Source organism: Alexandromys fortis, unplaced genomic scaffold (genome assembly GCF_014885135.2).
Source record: "Alexandromys fortis isolate MF-2015 unplaced genomic scaffold, M_Fortis_MF-2015_v1.1 scaffold_224, whole genome shotgun sequence".
Classification (NCBI taxonomy): Eukaryota; Metazoa; Chordata; class Mammalia; order Rodentia; family Cricetidae; genus Alexandromys; species Alexandromys fortis.
Window position 1 is genome coordinate 850,524 of NW_026068104.1, and position 23,964 is coordinate 874,487.

Genomic DNA, 23,964 nt, shown 5'->3' on the forward strand with positions numbered 1-23,964 from the left:
CTACATTGCTTAGAATATATTCTGAATATACAGTATAATGTGAATATGTAATCTCGATCGAGATAATTGACTTTATAATTAGAGACATAATCAAGTTTTTTGTCCCTAGGAGTTGAATTTAAGCCATCTTTTTTCTGATGTTACAAATTTGATGCTTGTTTTTTTCAGTGTTTTATGTTTCCCATGATGGCCTTGACCTCACTCTGTAGTTGAAAGGATGACCTTGAACTTCTGATCCTCTTCCCTTCATCTCCTGAGCATTGGGATTACAGGCATATGCCACCATGTTTGGTTTATATGCTGCTGGGACTTGAACTTAGGGCTTTACCCATGTTAGGCTAGGTCTCTGCCAGCTGAGCTACATTACCATTGATGGAATAATAATTGTGAAATGACGTGAAACTCTGGTTCTTACATATTATTAGTAAAAACAGATATCTAAGTAATATTCTGCTGATAGAAATTTTATTTATAAATATAATCTTTTAAAAGTCACTTTATTATTTTGGAGAGAGGCATGTGTATGTTGAGGTATGTATGCAGAGGACATAGGACAACTTTTGAGAATCAGTTCTCTGCTTCCACAGTGGGATACAGGGATGGAGCTCAGGTTACCATGCTTGTGTGGTGGCCGTTTCAACTGCTCTTCCATCTTGCTAGTCCCCCCCCCTTTTTTTTGGTTCCTATCCTGGAACTGTTGAAAGAGGAGCATCTGGGCTGATTCCCCGGCACCCGGCCGCCCGCATGGCAGGCTTATGCCCAGAAATAATTACACGGAAACTGTATTCTTTCAAACACTGCCTGGCCCGGCTAGTTCCAGCTTCTCATTGGCTAGCTCTTACATATTGTTCTAACCCATTTCTAATATTCTGTGTAGCCCGCGAGCTGGCTTACCAGGGAGGATCTTAACCTGTGTCTGTCTGGAGCGGGAGAATCATGGAGACTCCTCAACTCAGCTTCTTTCTCCCAGAATTCTGTTCTGTTTTCTCCACCCACCTAAGGGTTGGCCTATCAAATGCAAATGGGCCTAGGCAGTTTCTTTATTAATAAGAAATCACTCCCACATCATGGAACTAGCTCTTGTAGACCAGGCTGGCCTCGAACTCACAGAGATCCACCTGCCTCTGCCTCCCTGTGTGCTGGGATTAAAGGCGTGAGCCACCACCGTCCAGCTTTGCTAGTCCTTTTGAATATAATTTTGACTAGAATACTACTTATCCACTGTAGTTTGGATTAATCTAAAAGACTACGAAAATTTTTTACCAGATTCTTTCTGGATTTTCTTTCAGTGTTCTTTCAATGCAATACATGCACCCCCCCCACCACCAATTTACATGGGAACAGACCCATGGGAAAAAGTCACTGAGACACCGAAACATTAGAACTTAAGAATTTACATTAGAATTTATATCAGAATTGTATTTTAATGTTGTAGGCATCTGGAAAATATGGAATTAAGACTATGCAATGTCTTATGATTATAAATCAACTTAAAATACCTGAAAAGCACATCTCCTTGAAAACAGAAGAGCAGTAATTTCGTAACACTCCAAGCTCAGCTTTTGAGTTCACATTACAGAAAGAACTTTATAAAGGGGTTCATGCTAAGTGTTTTAAACTGCTTTGTTTGCATCACTGTACAGATAGTGATATAACATAAGTAGGTTAATAACTGAATTTATTAATTTATCGTCTATTGATGATGCCTAACTTTTAATCCATAGGGTTTCACAAACTGGACTAAGCGGGATTTTAACCAGTTTATTAAAGCGAATGAGAAGTATGGGAGAGATGACATTGATAATATAGCTCGCGAGGTAGAGGGCAAATCCCCTGAGGAGGTCATGGAGTATTCAGGTTTGTATGTCATTTCGAACATGATACTTTATTTTAAATGTATGCATTTCTTTGAAATAAGATTTATTTTTAAGTGTATGTGTGTGTGTGTCCCTGTGGATGTATGCTATGGATGTGCAGGTTCCTATGATGAACAGAAATACATCAGATGCCCTGGAGCTGGAGTTCAAGGTGGTTGTGAGCTGATGTGGGTGCTGGGAACCAAATTTAGGCCCTCTAGAAGAGCAGCAAGTGCTCTTCACCACGGAGCCATCTCTCCAGCCCTTTTCGTTGTTGTTAATTGAGTTGTGTCTTTGTTCAGAGACGTTGCTGCTGTTGTGAATGAGACGGAAGTAAGGATGTACGATATGACTCCATTTGTACACTGCTGTCTCTGGGAGGCAACTAAGGAAGCCGAGTGAAGCTCTGCATAAACCAAAGCGAAAACCTTGGCATGAGCTTTTTATTCTCTCACTTCTCTGGTTTGGTCTTTTTAAGGTCTAGTTCTGAAGCTTCTGGTTAGCGGTTTGAAATACTCATTGTAGGTCATCCTTGAAGTTGAGAGTTCTTATCAGGCCCATTTAGAGACTCAACTGCCCTCAAGGAATTCAATCAGGTAGTGGCGGGCCCTATTAACTTAAGGCAATTTAGAATAGATCTCAAAAGATTACTTGGCTAAATCTGTTCAGCAGTCCTTGAATCATTTCCCTCTCCTACTCAGCTGTGTCTTTAGCCTCAATCAGAATCAGAATAGCTGCACAGAAGCGTGTGGCATTAATATTAATTCCTGTGTCAGACCGTATCTAAACGCAGGCTTCAAAAAAGAAAGCTTATTAAAATCGCTTAATCTATCTGTTGTCTATGTGTGGCTGAATTTCACATAGGCTGAACTTTCAGGTTTAGTCTGAATATCTAGTATTTAGACTCAAGAGCATTTTCATTAAAAAAAAAATCAGTGTTAAAATGTAGTATGGTTTCTTTGCCCCCCCCCCCCCAGTTATTTGAGATAACTACCGAAATACTGTGTTTATTAGGAAAAAAGATTACAAAACACATAAATAAATCCAAGTGTGATCATTAGTAGGTGTAGCTTTTCATCTATCTAGAGTCCTTGTTAGTGCTTGAAGAAAATTCGTTGTAATTAGAGAACACTCACTCTGTTTTTTACTTCTAGAAATCTAAAAGGAAATTCCGAAGTTAGTTGTGTCTGGACTTTATTTCATATAACATTGGACTCCTGAACTTCCTTTTCTTTGAACACTAACATAACACTACTAATTGTCTTAGGGTTGAAATCCTAGCTCAAGGGCATTTGGAGGACAATAGATGGGAGAGAAATATTTTCGTGAAAGCTGAATGAAAAGACCGGTAAAGAGCAAGCATACAAAGGGACACGGCATTGGTCTGGTCAAGCTGCAGGTTACAACAGTGTTTCTAAAAGGCATCAGGTAGCCAGGCATTGGTGATCCATGCCTGCAGCCCCAGCCTTCAGTCTGAGGTGGGAGAATCATGAGGTTGAAGGCAGCCTAGTTTGCTTGTTTGAGACCAGCCTGGGTGTTGTGAGAGCATGTTTCAAAAATGTAAGGACTAAGGTAGCGTGGCTAGGGCTCTAGGTTTTTCTCACTACACTGAGATAAAGAAGGGAGGAAAGAGAAAGAAAGAGAAAAAGGAAAGAAAAAATACGCTGAGCTGGGGTTTTAGTTCAACTGTAGAAGGTCCTAGGTCTGATTCCCTTCACCATGAAAACAAACATGACTACTCTTTGTCAGATGTTCCTTTAAATTTGTCACTAAACCAACTACCGTGAAATGAGTGTCAAAGACATGTCCAGTGAGGTTGTCTGAAGAATTTTCTTTCTTCCTTTCTGGAGTTCTATGGAGCAAGCTCAGGGCCTTTAAGCCCAGGCAAGTGCCTCTACCCTGACTCTCTATATACTATCAGCCTTTCTGGAGAACTTTCTTCAGAATTGTTATTCATCAGATTGGAGGCTATATCAGAGGGTGGGGAGATTTGAGTGGGCTTATTTGACTGGTAGGAGAAGAATTGAGCACAATTGGATATTCAGGAATAAACTGTATCTTAACATAAGACGTTGTGTGCATGTGTGTGTGTGTGTGTGTGTGTGTGTGTGTGTGCGCACGCGTGCTCATGCATGCACACTTGTGTGTTTGAGCACATGCCCGTGTGTGGGTGTTGACTAAGTAGAGAAATGCATAAATGAACATAAGTGCTTAGACAAACCATGACGTGCTAACATACCTTTCTTGTTATGCTCCAAAAATGAAGAATTTGAGAAGGTAGATAATGTCATTCGGCCTTCCCTGAAGTCATAAGATGTGACTTATTAATGCAACAGATTATTTGGCTCATCTATAAAATTTGATTGGGTGGCTTGGTGATTTAAACATTCTTCTATGTGTGTCCAGTTAAACTCCCTCATCTTTAAAGAAACTCTAAGTGACTGTAAGTATAAGAATAGTTAATGATTACAGACATAGCCAACATTTCTGTAGAAATCACCACTTCATAGGAAAAAAGGGGAATGATCTAGTAACGGATTTACTTTATTGTCGTTTTGCTCACTAGGAGGATATATTTACATTTATATGCTTATGCTTCCCGCTTCTGTTTCATTTTATGCACTTGGTTTCTTTTGTATCACATTTGGATAAAATGACAACTTAAGAGCCTTTAACAACTGATCATATTACATACACCCAGATGACCCCACACCTGCCTGTTAATTCTTTATCCTCTAACTCCTTGGATTCATTTGCTTCAATGATAGTAATTTAAAGTAATAACTTTCTTTTTCAGCTGTGTTTTGGGAACGCTGCAATGAATTACAGGACATTGAGAAAATTATGGCTCAAATTGAACGTGGAGAAGCAAGAATTCAGCGAAGGATCAGTATTAAGAAAGCACTGGATGCCAAAGTACTGTATTCTGTTTCAGTGTATTCATAGTTTACTTTATTTGCTGTAGTGTTTAGCTTTGACTTGTTATGGAAATCCAGTTAAAAAGTGCCATTTTGTCGAAACTTACAGATTGCAAGATACAAGGCTCCATTTCATCAGTTGCGTATTCAGTATGGAACCAGTAAAGGAAAGAACTATACTGAGGAAGAGGACAGATTCTTGATCTGTATGTTACACAAAATGGGCTTTGACAGAGAAAATGTGTATGAAGAATTAAGACAGTGTGTACGGAATGCTCCCCAGTTTAGATTTGACTGGTTCATCAAGTCTAGAACTGCCATGGTATGTATTTCTTTTGTTGCTTAATTTTGAAAAAGTACACATTTCTTGTCTTCTTCACTTACTTCTTAGTTAACACCGCTTGTGATGCTCAGTTTGGTCACCTGGTGTTTGCTATGATTCCCAGGGATTACCACTTTGTGGTACATTTTCCCTCTAAAACTAACCAGGCGAATTTTGAGGTTGTCCCGCCACCAACTCCCAAATCACAACATGGAGACTTATTAATAATGAATGCTTGCTTAATAGCTTAGGCTTGTTTTTTAGCTATCTCTTATAACTTAACCCATTTCTATTAACCTATGTGCTGCCCTAAGGTTCATATACTGCATCTACTTACTGTCCTTCTTGCTTTTCTGCTTTTACTGTGTCTTCTTGCATGTCTTCCCTTCTTTCCAGCATCCTCTCTGCTGGGAAATCCTGCCTAGCTATTGACTATTTAGCTTTTTATTAAACCAAGCAGAGTGACACTTCTTCACAGTGTACACAAAGATTGTTCTGCAATTAGATGTTGGGACAGAACAGTTTCTTGACAGGGTTTTTCAGATCATTGAAGTAGATTGTTAAAGAACAATGTAGACTTGCTTTTAAAATCCTCTTTCATTTTGACTGTCGTCAGACTTCAGCAGTGAGTTGGTTTGCCATCTTGCTCAGGGTATCTATGTCCACATTTATTAGACAACTTCTTTCAAAGCCATGCATTTAGATTTCTAGCCCCAAAAGTTTTCATGCATATAAAGATGTAATTTAGAGCAGAACTAATAGTTTGTAAAAGAAAAATGCTTAACTGCATTTTCTAGGAAATCACATTTTCGAGCATATGTGCCCTTTTGTGTGATGAAACATTTGTTGAATTCTGTGATATTTCAGTGGTATTTTACTAATTTTTTAAAAGGTTGGGAGCTTGATGTTGGGTCTAGTTCCCGCAGTTATTAAACTAAGGCAGTAGAATGAAAGAGATCCAAAGTGCAAGAAAAGACTAAGCTGTTTGCATTAAGATGATTGCAGAACTCTATAGCCGAACTCCGTTACCAAGGAAGAAACTCCAGTATATTAACAACCACTAGATGTCTCTGAACTCCCGTGTAAAGATTCTTATTTTTCCTCCATCTTCTTATTTATTTTTTCGAAACATTTATGTCTGTGCTCTTTCTTTCTGTAGATATTTAAATCTTCAGAGCATATTTGCCAAAAGGCACATATTAAATATATAAATAATCATGAATTGGAATCTGTATTTTGTCTATTAAAACTGAAGACACCCATGTGTTCTATTACCATTTAGAAAGTAAAATTTCTAATTTTTACAGAACCTTTAAAAAATATAGTCATTTATTTTATGCTCCAATATATTAATTTACGTTTTTTAGCTAAACTTTTCTGTTATGCTAAAATTTGATTTTTTTCTTCTAGCTAATGGATACATTTTACTTATATTTCTTGAATTAGAGTATACATTATATATTTAAAATAAGTGCAAATTTATGTAATCATTTTAGATTATGTTAATATCAATAATTATGGAGCTTCAGACATGGATTATTAGTATTTCTAGATCATCTTCCTCCATTTCCTTCTAAAATAGCTTCCCTTTTAGTGAATAATTTTCATAATCTAGGGAGAGAACCTACCCTCCCAAGAGAAGCAGCTGTGGTTTCTGTAATAGAAAACATTGGCTTCATTGAAAAACCCTGTCTTCCAAATAGGGGATGCAATCTGATTCATTTTTGTGACTGTAGCTGTGCTTAAATGAAAATCTTTGCAATGATTGAACTTGGCTTGCTGAAAGGTTCTTCTTTCCCAGACACACCAACAAATAAAATCTTTCTTTAAAAGATGTAAGCACCTTAATGGTTATATTTTATGCACAAATCTCAAAGTACTGAACTCATGACATCTGACTTAAGTAACACCCACAAAATTGCTTAAAGGAGCGAATCTCCACTTCCACATGTGCCTCACTTTGGAGGCCCTCAGTTAAAGGTTGAAGAGCTTGAGACTCTTCTCCATTTAAAACTGCTGGCTGTATAAAAGAGAAAATACGATTCAGTTCCATCTCTCTGTGCTAAAAAGATTGTGAATTTTTCCTGGAGAAATTGTGTGGTCTTTAAGTAAGTAATCAGCCTCTATTGAAGTTCATAGACAAGTAGGAAGCATATGCTGAACTCGGATTTTCAAGTGCAGAGCATCTGAGTTGCCTTACCTCTCTCGTCCTGGGGCTGGGGATCTTAGAATAGGGCCTTAGTGTGTGTTCATTCAAAAACTACTATGAGAGGAAATGATAATATACTGTATCTATGTGTAGTATCTCTTACCTGATGCTGACCTGTCCCTGCATCAACCATTAGTTCATTAATTTTCTTGCCATCTCTGCTCATTTCTTAGTGACATAGCAATGTGAGGAGAATGGGAGCGTTCTGAAGGTAGTAACACACTAGTCAGCTCATTGGACAATACACATGGGGAAAGTACCTAGCCTTCCATCAGTAATGCCTGATTCTTCTGAGTTTCCTTTGAAGTACTTAAAGAAGAAAAAGGAAAATTGAATTCTCAGAAATAAACATTCACTGATCAAATGCTTGTTGTTTTCTCTATAAGATGATTTTGGTTCTTAAGTTTAGTGAAAAAAATTCTTACCTTTCAATTGCCAGAGAGCATTGCTTTTCTCTTTAGCCAGCTCAGGAAGCTGTGTGTTGCTTTGCCGTTGGCCAAGAACATTACGGTTGAAGCCGAGTATTAGTAGTTCGTCATTACAATTACCCTGTCTTTTGTAGTAGTTTAAATGAGTTTTGGCGATAGCATCTCAGAGAATCACATACTGCTGAACACTGGGTGATAAAAATTTCATGTTATTAGTTTGTTTTCAAATCACAACTTTATTATTAATGAAATTGTGCCTTATTTAAAGGTAATAAAATGGCATTTCTCATTAGAACTGTAGGAGAAAAAAACCACTTCCTAGAAAATATTGCTATAGCTTTTTATGAACTTGCTTCCCACTTTATATGGTTATCACAGTGGCTAGTAAATGATAATTAGGTTATTGGTTCCACACAGAATGCTTTCTTTCTAAATATTCAATCTAGTTGGAGAGGATGTTTCTTTTTAGATGTTTTAGAGGAATAAGAGGGAAATAGAACATTTCTGGTTGTTCTATAGCCACAGTGATGCTTTGTTGCTTATGATTTTATATTGTATGTTAGTTCTTAATTGCATGCTGACAGCTAACAGTGATATTTTAGGACATTACATTCTTAATTAAATATAAGAAAGATTAATAATACACTGTCAGCACTAATAACTGCTAAAGTGTTCTGGCAAGCTTTTTCTTGAGTCTGGCATTACATGTGACCTGAAAATGGAAAGAAAACTTCTAGAAGTAGGAGGGCAGAAGAAAAGAAGAGCATATGGGGAAGAAATACAGGCAGAGAGAAATGACTAAAACAAGTTTCATCTACAAATTCAGAGACGCTCATGTACAGTGTACTTGTTTGCTTTATTTCACTTTCCTGTCCCTTATTCATTCACTTTTGACTTTCAACACTAACAGTCAAACTGCATCCCATTCTAGTTTCATATGGCATATAGACTAAGAATTATTTTTATATCTTTATAAAGAAATTCAAGGTAGAATATTTTGACATGTGAAAACCATACAATTCTAGGGTTAGTATTTGTAACTAGGGTTTTATTTGAACATAAGTTCATGCTCAGTTACAGATTTTCAGTGGCTGCTACAGTGGAAGAGGTTAATAGTGTGATAGAGACTATATGATTTGCAAAATTCAAAATAGTTGCCACCTATTCTAGGTAAGTTTCTATTGCTGTGGCAAAACCCCGTGACCAAAAGCAACTTGGGGAGGAAAGGGTTTCTTTCTTTGGCTTACATATCCTGATTTACAGCCCATTGAGGGATGCCAAGGCAGAAACTCAAAGCATGAACCTGGAGGCAGGAACTGAAGCTCAGACCATGGAGCAACACTGTGTACTGGCTTGCTTTTCACCGGTTGCTCAGCCTGCCTTATTATGTAACCCAGAACCACCTTCCCAGGGCATTGCTTACAGCATGCTGGGCCTTTTTCCCAGCAGTCATTAATGTATTACATACTTGCCTACTGGCAATCTGATTAAGTTATTTCCTTAATTGAGGTTCCTCTTCCCAGATAACTACAGTTTATGTTGAATTGAAAAAACCCCACCAGGATAGCACTCTTCTCCTTTTTGGTCACAATTCTCAGTGTAAGTTTTGCAAAACACAGGCAGCAACAGCCAGGTTATAATGTTTGAATTTTATGCTGCTTTGAAATTTTCTCCACAGATAAATTAATCCACGAATTAACTTTTACTGAAAGTTTTAGGGAAAGAACAAAATGTATTAAGGTATCTGCCATGGAAAAACACATGACCTCTAGTCCAAGTTTTAATAGAGTTCTCATTCTCATCCGCAATTCCATGAACACATCTTTATTCTTTTTATAATTATTGACATTCTGATCTTGGGGTTCCCACAAGAATCATTCATTAATTTCTCCTCATAGCATTCTTTTCTATCCAACTTTTAACTTTTTCAAAGCCTCTCAACAAGCTGTTTCCAAAGGCATCTGAGTCACATCATCAGGTAGTCACAGAACGACTACATTTTTGCAGCACTGTTGCAGGGAACCACTTGTTTGTCCAGGCCGCCTGGTTAGCTTAGCCCCAAAATAATCACACAGAAACTGTATTAATTAAATTACTGCTTGGCCCATCAGCTCTAGCTTCTTATTGGCTAATTCTTACATTTTAATTTAACCCATTTCTATTAATCTGTGTATTGCCACGTGGCAGTGGCTTACCGGTAAAATTCCCAGGGTCTGTCTCCAGTGGATCCATGGTGTCTCTCTGACTCTGTTTTCTTCCTCCCAGAATTCATTTCTGTCTTCTCTGCCTACCTATGTGCTGCCCTATAAGGCCAAGGCAGTTTCTTTTCTCATTAACCAATACAAGCAACACATAGAGGGGACTTCACATCACGGCTCTAGTTTTCTCGGTTATACTTTTCATTGTGATGACAAATGCATTAGAAAAACAAGGGAGGAAAGAGATATCGATGTGCAGGGTTCCTGAGGTTTCAGCCCATCAATGTAGGAAGCTATATGTGTGTGTGGTGGAGCAGAGGTGTCTTTGTTTATTATGGCCAGGAAGCAGAGATAGAGATAATCAGTGGACTTTCTCTCTTGCTGCCATTCCATTGGGACCCCCAGCTTATGGAATAGCTTTGTGCACATTCATTCCAGGCTTTCCTGTTCAATCCTCTCTGGAAGCACCCTCACAGGCTGACCGAGGGCTCTGCTTTACTATTCTGCATATGTCTCAACTCAATCAAGTTGACAGTCAGCATTAACAAGTAGATTTGTGCGTTACACGGTCTTCCAAGAAATGTTTTACATGAAGGATGGGAGAAAAGAGAGGATATTTACTCTGAACATGAAGTATTTGTGATTCTGCAGATGATTCTGCTTGAGTCACAGGAGCTGCCTTGAAACACAGAATTGTTAGGAGATGGGCTTATTTTCTTTGACTACACACTTTGGATATGGAACCAGTTGTTACATTCTGTAAGGTAACAAATGGCAGTGTTGTACAAAGAAAGGTGTTCAGGTTATTCAGAGTTGGAATAGCTGTGCTTAGAAGGTAGTGAGCCTTCTGACATTGGAGGAAACCACATAGATGGCTGGGCTGCATGACTCATTAGCAAGGATCTATTATTAGGGATTCATGATCAACCTAAATAATTTTTAATGTCAACCCCTTTCTAATTTTGGGTCTAAGATTTTTATGAAGTGACAATCTGTATAAAGGAGTTTCTGAGCACAAAATGAACATTTAATTGTGTCACCCACTTAACCTTCTCAAAAATTGTCATGGAGATTCTTTTGTCAGTTAAATTACATGGAAACCTTTAAGGATTTTTTTTTTGAGCTGTATATAACTTAGCCTTAACCATTGCTGTTACCTTGCATATGATTTGCCAAGTTGGCTTCTACTAAATATTATTTCAGAACCAGAAAAATGTTTTGTGCTGAAATAGATTTGGGGCATGCTGACATTGAATTTTGCCACCAAGACTTCCAATCCACATTAGAATGCTGACAGCTAAGAAGTCCTGCCATGGATAAGTTTGTTTGCCCCTTTGAATTTCCCACATGTGTGAACACAGAATACTTAAAGTATTTTCCACAGCTTTCAACACAGTGGAACAGTTTTCCAATTTGTTATTTTTTTATTGTCTTCTGTCACCCTTAATTGCTTTGGCATCTCTTTTTCTGAATCCCCTGTGTTAGTTTTCATTCTTCTAAAATCATCCCTAAATCAAGAGTGGGGAATTGATGAGAGAGTCAATTATACTACAGAATTACAGAAATTGTTTGACACACCATGAACCATTGCCTTAACCTCAGAAAAATAGGAAGCTACATGGGAGGACAAGAAACAGAAATTGAAGAGAACAAAAGAGCTTGTCCTCTTTTTTGATGCTTTTCTGTAGAGTTTGTTTTTCTGTGTTTGGGGGAGTTAGTGACAGGTTCAAAGAAATAAAGGTAAGAATTTATAATTGTAGTGTATTTTGAATCATTTTGAGATATTCTATCTCCTACATATAAGACTGTCTGAAAGTATTAGTATTTGTCCCTGAATCATTCATATGAACCATGAATATGTATCTAAAGATATCTGCAGTCGCAGACAGCTATTACTTATTGAGAATAATAATAGCTGGAGGGTATAGCTTAATGATTCAAGAATCAGCTTTATATAAAGAATCTATGTAGTTTCCCTAGAAACCAAGGATCAGATCTCATCAGGGTCAACTTAGCCCTTTCTATAATAGATAAATTGAATAACATGCGGTTTAATTTGTATTTGTATATATTATTGAATAAAACTATGAAGAGTATTTGGTCGCATATTAAACATATCACTATGACTTTGGTAAGCCATGAACATTAGATTGTTATTACGGTGTTATTTGTCATCAGTTTATTTAACCTTGGGTAGGTATGAATGTCCACGAAACTTGAACATTCTGGTGTTACATAATATTGTTTTTAATTGGAAAATAAAAATTTGTTAATGTGTAATATCTTTCTGGCCAGGCTTTCTTTTATTTTTTGGTGGCTTGAATTAGAGAACAGAAAATATTTGGAAAGCTGATAATATATACAATTTCAACATTGCCTCTGTTGTATGGCAGTTTTCTAGATCTTACTTAGAAAGATAAAACCTTTTTTTTTTTTTAAAAAAAAAACACTTGCCATTTCTTCCAGCTTTATAATTTGCTCAAGACATAAAGCTTATTTTAGAAAATTTGGAAATATAGACATGTATAAAGAAGAAAATAAAAGTTATTAGTTTAACTACATGAATTGCTGTGGCAAAAGCTCTTTTGAAATTTGTTGCAAATGCATCTTGTACAGAATAAACTGATCTTATTTTTTCAAAAAGAAAAACTCAGCACTAATGTTCCATTCAGAGCTATCTGGTATTAACTACTTGTTAGCATTTCTTTAGCTACTTCTAATATCTATATCTTTTATTACCAAGTACCAAAAATTTAGTTTCTGGGATTTCCCTGTTTTCAGTGTTCTAAATTTTTTCTTGATATATTTTATGTTTCTCTTTATTATTTTTATGTTTATTATGTTTATTATAGTGTCTAAGAATAGAATTGTTAAGGCAAAGGATGTTAAATATTTAAATATTAAAAACATTTCTTTGCTATTTCCAATTTATCTTCTCAAAAGGTAGTCCACTGCTCAATGCTGTAACAAAATACTACAGACTTGCTGGGGTAGGCAACACTTCTTTTTTGTTTTCTTGTTCTGGAGACTGGAACCCAAGATTAAGGTACCAACAAGGGTAATCTGTTGGATAGATGGCCACCATTTGCACATGGTGAGGTGATGGTAGGGTTAGTACCCTTCCCTTTCTGGACTTCCTTAACTTTAATTATTGCCATAAATCACCCCTCTCTAAATATAGTCAGAAGATGAAATTGAACATCTTTGATCCCCAAAATATGACAGTCATGGCTTTAATAGATGAATTTTGTGGAGAAGGTATAGTTTATAACAAATAACATTGCCATTTAACATCAGTGAATGAGAGTTCTCATTTACCGCTTACTGCAGCTAAGGATACATACTACACCTGAATAAGCACAAGGCAGGGACACATGGACACCATGAACATGGTAGAAAATGGCACTTCCCATTTCTTTGAGTTTTGCTTTCAGAGAACAAATTGTTTTTGCATATGTGTGTGCATGCATATATGTTGTGGAAGACAGGTTGGGCTAGTGCTTTACCACTGAACTACATATGAAACTTAAAAAAACAAACAGAAAAACAAAAACCAATTCTTGTACTAGGGACAGAGAAATGGAGCAGTGGATGAGAACACTGGCTGTTCTTCCAGGGCAGTTGGATTCTCAGAACCCAAATGGTGGTTCATAACTGTCTATAAATCCAGTTCCAAGGAATTTGATTATCGTTTCTGACTTCTGTAGGTACCAGGCACACATGTGGTGCACAAACATGCATGCAGGAAAATACTCATAGATATAAAATAAAAATCAGTCCTTAAATATTCTTTAAAAGTTTGCTGAGTTTTCTATTCTTTACTTTATCATTTTTATTTTTCTCGAGTTTGCTCTTAATTGCCAGAAATATATATATATATATATATATGTATATATAATATATATATATTTGAGTGTTTTGTTAGGCATTACTTCTTACAAAGAAAAGGAATAATTTGTGTAAGCATTATTTATCCTTTGGTACTAATCCATTATTTACCTTTAAATACAGCAAAGCATAAAGAGTTAATAATAGATGAGTTTCTATATTAATGAATCATATGTTTAATGCTTACCATACATTCATAAAATCTGTTTATAGTTTGAATGCATTGATTTCTTGGCAGTAAAATATAGTAGTGGCAAGGTTAATGCAAAAATCTTTTCAGATAATGTTTACTCTGAATTAGCAAGTACAGCTCTGATTCCCAGAACTTGAATCCCATAAGATATGTAGTGAGAGACATCTGTTGGCAAAGAAACTTTGGGAACAGCTGCGTCTTACATCCCTGCCTAGTGGTTCATGGTGAGCATCGGGAGTTGGAAGGTTCCAGAAAGCTTTGTAATAAAGAAATTTGTTTTAGCAAACAACAACCAACCAAAATGCAGAGTTGTGGAGCCTAGTCCCAGTGGATACATCTACAAAATACTCTTATACCTAAGTCTCATGATCATTGGAAAAGAGGGAGCAGCAAGATTGTAAGAGCCAGAGAATCAGGGAGTTTGCTGTGAGACTCTGTCTCCTAGGAATGCCAGAAGCTACAACCATAAAGTTCCACTAACACGATTATCCAACCATGAGCTGAACAAAGAAAACAACAGACATGACCAAGTGGACAGGGAAAAGCCCATACAAGGCCTCAACCATACACGAAGAACTACAGGCAACCAAGAAAAGCTGAGAATGGGCAGGTGTACAATTGGCTGTCAAGGACCAAAGGTCAGCCTTGCAAACACGGATCAAGTTATAATTAGGAATTAGGAATCTATGCATATACATATATGCATGTAATAACAATGAACAAGAGGCCATGAATTTGAAAGAGGACTAGGAGGAACGTATGGAAGGGTTTAGAAAAAGAAAAAGGGAGGGGAAATGATGGGTTTGTATTATAATCTCAGAAAGAAAAAGAGAAAAGGAAACTGTTTGCAACTTTTACAAACTCCACGTTTCCAAAACTTATTTTAGCCATAGAACATTTATTCTTTCTTGTTTATGTGATTTATATTATCATTTTATTCCGAAATATTTATAGAGTAACAGAAAGTTATGAGGAAATGTACAAGGAGATGAAATTCACCATTCACACAGATTCCCCCAGTGGTAACAACTTGAGTAGCTATAGTATACCGTTGCAATTTGAAAATTCATGTCAGTATATTCCACAGAACTTGTTGTATTATCATTTGTACAGGCATTTTGTGTGTGTGTGTGTGTGTGTGTGTGTGTGTGACGTAGTGTTACCATTTGCAGATTTGTGGAACCATCATTTCCACAAGGGTCACTTGTACTCTCTCTAGCCACACCCATTCTTCTATTCTCCTCAGCATCTGGCAACCATTGATCTGTTCTCCATGTCTCTAATTCTGTCCTTATATAGCCAGACAGGGTGTCATATGCCTGTTCTCCTAGAAATTGGGAGAGTGAGACAGAAAAATTGCTGCACATTTAAAGCCTGTTTGGCTATATAGTGAGTTTCAGTCTAGCATCCTGCTTCAAGAACATATTATAGAAGTGGAAACACATTAGACATAACCTTTGTGATTGGGCTTTTCACTCAGAATAATTCTCTGCACTCCATGGTGTTTTGTATATCAATAGTTCCTTCGCTTTTATTGTTGAGTAATGTTCCATGGTATAATGGAGCAGCTTGTTTAACACATCACCCATTGAATGACACTTAGCTCTTCCTCTTCCTAATACATTATACAAATGGTATTCTAAAGAATACTCATTTGGTAGTGGGAGGGAGGGAGAAAAAAATACAAATTTTGGAAATTCTCTTTTACAGAAATGATGCAGTTAAAGAAGTATCTTAAAGGATTGAATCAGTTTTAGAAATTAAGTTCTTCGTTGTTTCATTTAGGAATTCCAGAGACGCTGTAACACTTTGATTTCATTGATTGAAAAAGAAAATATGGAAATTGAGGAAAGAGAGAGAGCAGAAAAGAAGAAACGGGCCACTAAAACTCCAATGGTAAAATTTTCAGCATTTTCCTAACTTTTAGGTAGATTTCACTTTTTTACACCTTTACAAATGTTTATACAATGTTTAATGCCATCATGATGTCTGTTACCAAGCTGGGTTTTATGAAATGCTAATTGGTTTTACACAGAAGAAGAATCGCACCACAAATATACTCCCTTTTTGTTTGAAGAACATGTGGTTAGGAACTCCCCTGTTACAAGACTCAGTATTTAAGAAATCCCTCACAAATCTAAGCAGAAGCATACTGCAAATGAGATCCTACGAATTGAGACTAGGTCGCCGTGGGAGTAGGGGAAGTTTAGAGTTGAGATGGGATGGTGTGGAGGTTGAATCCTGGAGTTCTGAGTCAATCAAATAAGTCATTTGCTCTTTGTGGAACTGTGTGTGCAAAGGAGAACCCTGAGCAGACAAGAAAGCTCTTTTTTTTTTTTTTGACAAGAAGTTAAGTGTTGGCTAAAAATGTGATTTTAATACTGTCTGGTTGCTGTGTATATCTATGATTCAAATGTTCTTTAGAAGATCATCCTGTTTGAGTGTGTTAAGTAGATCACCATCTTTATTACATCTAAGATGCTTTCTGTGGTGAGACACAGCATTTTTTTTGTGCCACTGAGAGATTTGATGCCAAGTATCATCTGTTATCAGTTGTAAGATACATCCTGATGTCAGAGATGCTCAAAGGGGAAAGAAATGTGCACCGTAGAAGATATGAAATATGGTTCGTTAACATCTATCTTAAATAAAAAAAAATTCCCCAGAAAGTTTAATATTAGGTAGTTCTTTAAGAGTACATTTATAAGCCATGTGTAAGTAGATACTTGATGACTATTTTTGATGGATATTTTATGTCTTTTCATAAAAAGAAACACCTTTAAAGTTATTTTACATTGGGTTATATAGTTTGTTGGGCTATATAGAACATTAACTGTGAGTGTAACACTGAAGTGAATATACATCTTAAAAAAACTTTTTTTAATGCATTTACATCCTAGATTTAACATTATTGGGCCATTTAAAAGTGTGCATATTGGAGCAGAACATTAAATCTGTTTCCATTTTAGTCACAGAAAAGAAAAGCAGAGTCAGCTACTGAGAGCTCTGGAAAGAAGGATGGCAAGAAGGTGAAATCCTAAAGCCTAGAAATAAAGTTTTAAATGGGAAACTGCTATTTTCTTGTTCCCATCTTCAAATGTTAATTGCCAGTTCCAGTGTATTCACGGTACTCTAAGGAAAAAAAATCTCTTTGGTTTTGATTTCTTGCGTATTTTATATATTTCCCAATACTTTCTACCTGAAATGTGTAGCTTTCTATTTGATGCATTCTAGTATTTTGTGCATTTTATGTCTTCATCAAATCCCTCTCAGTCCTTGGTTTTTGGATGCTCGTGCTGAAGTTTTAGCTTTTCTATGTTTTCTATGCCACTACTTTGAAAGAGAACCTAGATTCTATAGCTGTATTATTGTTGTTTCAGACTTGAAATTTATATGGCTGTGGAAAAATGAATTAAAATGATTTGAGGAGAAAGACTTTCACTTCTTTGTTGCTTTCTTTTCTATGGAGTCTGGGCTTGTATGTGTTACTGCACACTGTGATTAGCATAATAATTGTGTCTTTGAGGTCATCTAAATATTTTTTTCCTAAAGAAATAAAGGGTGAAAAAATAAAAATATTAAAAAAGCCTAATATTTGATACTGTGCTTGTTGTCAGTATGCGTTACATTTAAATTATTCTCTAAATATTCAAGTGGGAAAATATAATAAAGAAATGTCTATAAGAAATGTAATTATTTCCTGTTTTTTTTTTGTGCAATAGAAAGCAATTGTATTTACTGAATTGTACTGCTCACTACTATGTGTTTTGGTTGAAAGCTTAAACTTTGCCTGCTGATTTGAACATGGTCTTCTGTTCCATGGAGCCAACACAGAGGACTCTAGTTGTACCATTTAGATTCAGTAACAACTAAATTAGAAGATGGTGAAATGAGGGTTGAGCATTGCAGAGGGCAGCTGTTCTCATTAGGAATGCAGTTAAGCTCAGGTAGCAACCTCAGAGCGTCAGGGGTTTTGAACACCAACAATTTGTTTCTGGCTCACACTACAAATCCCATCCAGGTCGGAAAAATAGGGTGGGAGGGGATAGTCTCCACAGAGTCACTCAAGAGTCTACACTGACTGAAGTTCTGCTGTTTTCTAGTTTAACTGCCCAGGGCTTGCAGTATCTGCCACTGTAGTAGAAGGATAAGAGAATGGAGCATTATCATACAGTCTCTTTACTGCTTCAGCCCAGAAGTGATACATCATACCTACTTAAATTACACTGTCCCCTAACTAGCCACAGGGCCCTGTGTATTTCCAGGAGAATAAGCGAATGTAAGGGAACAAATGGAATGTCCTGCATTACTGCCTTCACTAACTTGTGCAATGACCCCCAAATTGCAACCCAGAGCAATTCAACTTCAGATCAGATTTTGGGATTTTCCACTCAAATGGGTCGAAAAGCTCCCATCAGTCACCGGACCTGGAGAAAACGATACCCAGAAGAAATTTCCTGATGCTCTCAAGTTGTCTGCAGTAGAGAAACCCTTGTTTTGTTCTGGGAGGGTGAAGATGAAGGGCGGGAACATGCACAGTTGGACATTTAAGTCCTTACTTCTTATCCTTTCTCTGTTAACCACAAGTGGCTAATGGCTGAATTTTATGTGTCTGCCCTAAGGGAGAGAATTTGCAGGTAAGTTCTTCAAGCTTTTCACGAGGCTATTTCCTTGATGCATAGCATGACTCTTAAGGTTCTTTCTTAGGCCAAAGAATTGTACCATTCAGTTCTCGAAGACTGTCAATGAAGTCTTGAGATGTAATTCTTAGAAACTTGTGGAATGGTTTTATGTAAGATCTGAAAACACACACACAGCAGATGTTGGAACATGTCTTTTGTAGGTAAAGCTAGGCGATGGCATTCCTGAATTTAGTCTTCTAAGAAGACTGCCTAGGCAGTGATCGTGCCATGTGAGGGATACAAAATGCCCCAAGTCTGACTGTGAGACCCTTTTTTGGTTGTCCAGTTTTTACAGAGAAATTTAACTGGCGTAGAAGATGTCAAAATTCCAGGAAAGAAATAACATTTCAAAACAAGAGATCTAGAATGATGGGATCGTATCCCTAGAGCTGGCTACCATGTTGCAGAGAGAGAAAAGGATAGACAGTTTCTCACAGCAGCTGCTTGGAGGCCAGAGGAAGGAGAACAAAAGGCCTCCTATTTGTATGGGATTCTGTAGCCTCTAAAGACTGCACTCGGCTCTCTAGTACCGCCACTCTAATTGATGGCACTGAAACACGACCCAACTTGACTCTTTATTCGGAAAGTACACAATAGGGAAAGGGGTAAAGAAACGGGACTCTGAGGAGTCTCCTTCGCTCAACCTGTATTCAATCTGTATGGAAGATAAGGGGTGATTAGGTCTGCCAATAAGAGTAAGGATTCTATAGAATCCCTTATAAAGTAGCCCTCTTAATCTTGGGCCTTAATTTCCTTAGACTCAAATGACTGTGCTATGCCCTCACCCTCTCCTCCACACGATTCGTATCTCTTCGGTGCACAGTCTAATTACATATTTTTTTCAATGAAAGATGTCCAAAAAATTTATCCTTTGAGACTCTCCGTGAAAGGCAGTTTACTGAGTAGAATATTTGTAGCTATGTTGCTTGCTATGATATATGTTTTGGTTTGAAAAGCCTCTATTCAGCTGGTGAAATTACCCACTATCACCAAAATAAAATGCCATTTTCCTCAAATTTCATCGAAGGTTTGTATTTGTGGCCTCATTGTTCCTTCTCTTAGTAGTAGTTAAGATTCCCTGCCCCACGTCCAGGCCTGTGATTGACACTTAAATCCACATGACTTTCTCTCCAGGTGGTTTTATCTGCTCCAGAAACCCTCGAACTGCCGCCAGATTTCTATTCGTTTATAGCCCTTATCACTTTGCTACTCCTCAGTGTATGTTTTCTCAGGTCCACTTTTTCTTTTACTTGTTCATATTCCACCTTCCTTTTTTATTGGGTTTATTTATGTAGCTCAGGCTTTCCTCCGGCTTGTGTCCCTACTCTTCCAGTGTCCCCCCATGCTAGGATTATCCACCACGTGTGCCACAACAGCTGGCCCTGGAATCGGTTCTTCTACACATTTGCTTGTATTAGAATTGCTGTCTTAGGCTCTGCTCCTGAGAAGATTCACAGCAAGACTTCTTACATACATAGCTCTTCTTTGGCCTGAGCAAATTCATGCAAGGGTGGAAGATGTTTAAGGGTAAGGAAAGTAATGCCCAGATACCAAATCACAGATCTGTTCTTAGAAACACCACACTCCGAGAAAAGTTAGTAGGCGGTATGACTATATTGGGACTGGTACAACCTATTGGTGCTAATTTCTCTTCATTGACAAAAATTTCTCATTTTACCAAATAGATATAATATTGGAACTTAGTAGGCAAAGGGTACAATATACCCAACGATTTGGTAAGGCCTAAGCTGGTGTCCAGGCCAGTGGTTCATTAAGATAATTGGGCCAGGTCTTGCCCTTTCTTATTGTCGTACGGTGTATATGCAGTACAAAATTCTTTTGACACCTGACTTTTTTCATCTATTGGTCTGTTGGATCAATCATTTGCTTTTCTGTTGGGAAAATTATTTAGGCTATTATAGTCAGATCCAGCCTAAATTTTAAAATCAGTTTTAAACTTTGCTTTCCATATTTCCTCTAAGACCTGCCCTTTGAAACTTTGATTATTTTTTTTTTGTCAATAGCTCTTAGAATTCAATAATAGGCTAGACTAGTAAATAATGTGGCCTGCTTTTGAGGGTCTCTATACATCTACAGTATGCTGATAGCAAGCTATAGACATCCAACTGTTTAACTCACTTCATAAATACAGTTTTGAATTAATATATCTTCTGAGTAGTAGAGACAAAGTCAGAGACAGAACAAGGTCTTTTCATAAGGTTCTTCTTAACTAGACTATTTAATATGTTACTAGTCACTATTAGTGACCTTGGCATTTTGGTTGTCTCTCTGTTCCTTTTGTGCTAGTTTGGTATTGGCAGTAAGCATTGCCAGAATATGACCGTTAGTATCTCTTTTACTAAGATTTCTATGGCGTCTCACCTACTGCTTCCCAGAATGTGTTATCTGTATTGTTTACAACTGAGTCTCTCTCTTCTGTTAATTACAATTAAGTTTGAGATCCGAGTCTATCTTTGTGGGTATATCCCCCACTCTTTTCATGTGTCTTTTTTGGTTTCTAAGATCTCAAGCTTTCTTCTTTTCCTCCATTTCCTAATTCTTTTCTTGTTTGTCTCATAGCTTCTAAAACTAAAACATCCCCTGGACAAGCATTTTTGCTCGTTTAATATATCCTGTAGTTACTTCTTGCTAATCAAGTCTTTAAGTGTGTCTAGTCCAGTGCAGTGCTCAAAAGCAAAGGCACTCTGGGTCCTAGCCATTATTTACTGCCTTTCTTACTTTGGTCTTATTTAGTCTTTCATTAAGTTTCCTTCCCCATCTCAGTCTATGAACAATCTCCTTTGTCCACGGAGTAAATGCAGAGCTTAGTCCATTTTCTTAGTGAATCCTCTTACCTGCCTTCAGTGTTTGCACCCAGACTCTGAAATCCATAACTATTAGACACTTGGGCAAGGTCATGAAGCGATTAGGAGTCTGTTGTCAACTGGATAGTCCTTGCAGTTCACTAGAGGTTGTTTCTTTGCCTTCTCTTCAGAAATGTGAAGATTAAGCATTGTCCAGTGTCTAAATTAGAACCAACATGAGAGCATATTCTGGGGAAAGGGCTCAGGAGACTATAGAAGTCCATGACACCCTAGGATTTTATCGCACTGTCATATTTTCTTATCTTTGAGCATAGTTTAAAAGGCGAGCAAGAAGAACAGCTTGAATTTGCCATCTAGTTGGCTGCCTGAGTACATGGACCCTATGGTCTAATAGACCAAATGTGTGAGAGACACAGTTATTTTATTTATGTGAGAGATAGTTATTTCATATGGAACCTTGTTGCTTTTGCAGGTTGAACTCATGGTCAAACCAATCTTAATTTCTAAACTGCATATTTTCATGAAAATTAACCCCTGCCAGTTATACACAGGAGCTAACATTCTAGTATTCCACCACCAGTCATTCAAGTATGAATGACTATTCTCTGTAACCTTGTTTTCCAATTTCAGTGCTGGGGGCAAATGGTTGCTCGTATCTTCTGAGAGCAAACCTGCGGTAGGGATGGAGTGAGTTCCAGATGCTGTTAAGGGACAAATCATGGTGACAACCAGGGAATATCTGAGTCCTGCTTGAGAACTACAATCTATTTGTATTCCACACAGGATGCACGTGCCCAAAGGGTGACTCAAGAAGCACATATATTTTATTCCGTGGGATGTTAGCCCCAAACCTTAGTTCAAAACTCTACTGAGTTAGTCTTTATCATAAGGGGGCTTAGGAGAGAGTCAGCCTGGAACTCAGTACCGAAACAGGGTGAGTAGCTGAGCATTTCCTCTAAAGCAAAAGTCAACTTTCAGAATTTGTTGTTTCGGAAAGAAAAGCAATCATAGCTACCATCCCAGAAAAGAGCCTTCCTATCTGTGTTGGGTTGCTTCTATTCTCAAGGTTCTATACACTAGAAATTGTTGTTCTTCAGTGAAGGTATTGCCAGTCATTTCAGTACTCTTCTGCTACTTAGAGGGTAGGTGGAGAGTGTATCAGAGGGGATCTTTGAACTTCTTCCTTTGGAAGTCAGTGTGATCACCAGGCTTAGACTGTTCCAATTCTGTAATTGGGTCAGGTCCTACATCTCATGGTTGATTATATGTTCACATGTGAGTAGAGCATTGAGTAACATAAAAAATATGACAAGAAGCACTGTGGTATATAAGTACAACATTGAGGATTCTCTCCAGGGCTTTGCACATGCTCAGCAATGCTCTACTGAACACCCCAGTCCCAAGCTTCATAACTTATGATGAGAACTGTATTCTTTACATAGGATTTCTTACTACCTACTGGGCTGTGTGTGTGTGTGTGTGTGTGTGTGTGTGTATGCACACGTGTGTTGGCGAGCACATTGAGCTTGAGCTCTTAAGAACAATGGTTTTGAGTCTTCTGGGAGATGGCAATGGCTTCTGGTCACCACACCAGCAGAAACCAAGCTACAATAAGCACACATCTGTTGCACTTTGTATAGGCCTGGGGTTTAAAATAGGGTGTTCTGTAGTGTTTTTCAAAAGCACTCTAAACTATGCATGCATAGTATAATTTTCCCCTGTGGTAATCTTCCACAGTGCTGGGTAGGTGCTGGGACTGGCCCATGGGACTGGAACCTGGGATTGTGTTGCAGGAGGAAGGGATTTGGACTCGCTATGATGAATGCAAACATTCTGAGTTGTATTCAGAACTGTTAACCCAAAACTTTGATGACAACTGTATTTGCTTTGGCTTTATTTTAGTTAGACTCTGTATCCAATTTCATTGCAAAACAAACCACCCTAAAACTTAGTGCCTCAAAACAACACTATTTAACTTGCAGTTGGGTTAGGTGTGGGCAGTTTGAGTTAAACACGTGTTCAGTTGCTTAAGTTATCAACTCTCAATGCATCAGAAGAAATACTTATAAGCTGAAATGGGGGTATTAAATGAAACTGAATAAAGTTGAATTATTACATCTTAAGTGAGCTGTATTCTGCGTGGAGGAAAATGCAAAATTCAGAACAAAAATGCTCCTGAAGTCACAGTGGCAGGGTCAAACTAGGCTATCCTATTTTGTCTGAGAAGACCCTGAGGTCCAGAGATGGCCCGATTGTTCTATTGCTGCTGTCACCAGGATATCATGCAGGTAGTCCTTTTGTAGGCATGAAACTTCCAACTCTAGTATCCAAGGTGTTTGCTTCAAACAAGCTGTCATATCTCCCCATGTGTGCCACCTGAAATGTCAAGGTCTGTGATCCTTTGATTGCCATTTCATTGCTGCTATTGCTGCTGCTTTATTGTTG

At 37.6% G+C, this 23,964-nt stretch overlaps 1 protein-coding gene across 4 annotated transcripts in view; it reads left to right on the top strand.

The window, feature by feature from the left end:
- Nucleotides 1-17,448, top strand: part of Smarca1 (SWI/SNF related, matrix associated, actin dependent regulator of chromatin, subfamily a, member 1) — a 73,372-nt gene extending 55,924 nt beyond the window's left edge. For all 4 annotated transcript variants that reach the window (XM_050123983.1, XM_050123986.1, XM_050123984.1 and 1 more), the window contains 5 exons: nucleotides 1,725-1,857; nucleotides 4,654-4,772; nucleotides 4,884-5,096; nucleotides 15,798-15,908; nucleotides 16,982-17,448. In XM_050123983.1, the coding sequence (XP_049979940.1) occupies nucleotides 1,725-1,857; nucleotides 4,654-4,772; nucleotides 4,884-5,096; nucleotides 15,798-15,908; nucleotides 16,982-17,053 (648 nt within the window). In that variant the 3' untranslated portion in view covers nucleotides 17,054-17,448. The remainder of the gene's footprint in view (nucleotides 1-1,724; nucleotides 1,858-4,653; nucleotides 4,773-4,883; nucleotides 5,097-15,797; nucleotides 15,909-16,981) is intronic.
- The last annotated feature ends 6,516 nt before the right edge of the window (nucleotides 17,449-23,964 follow it).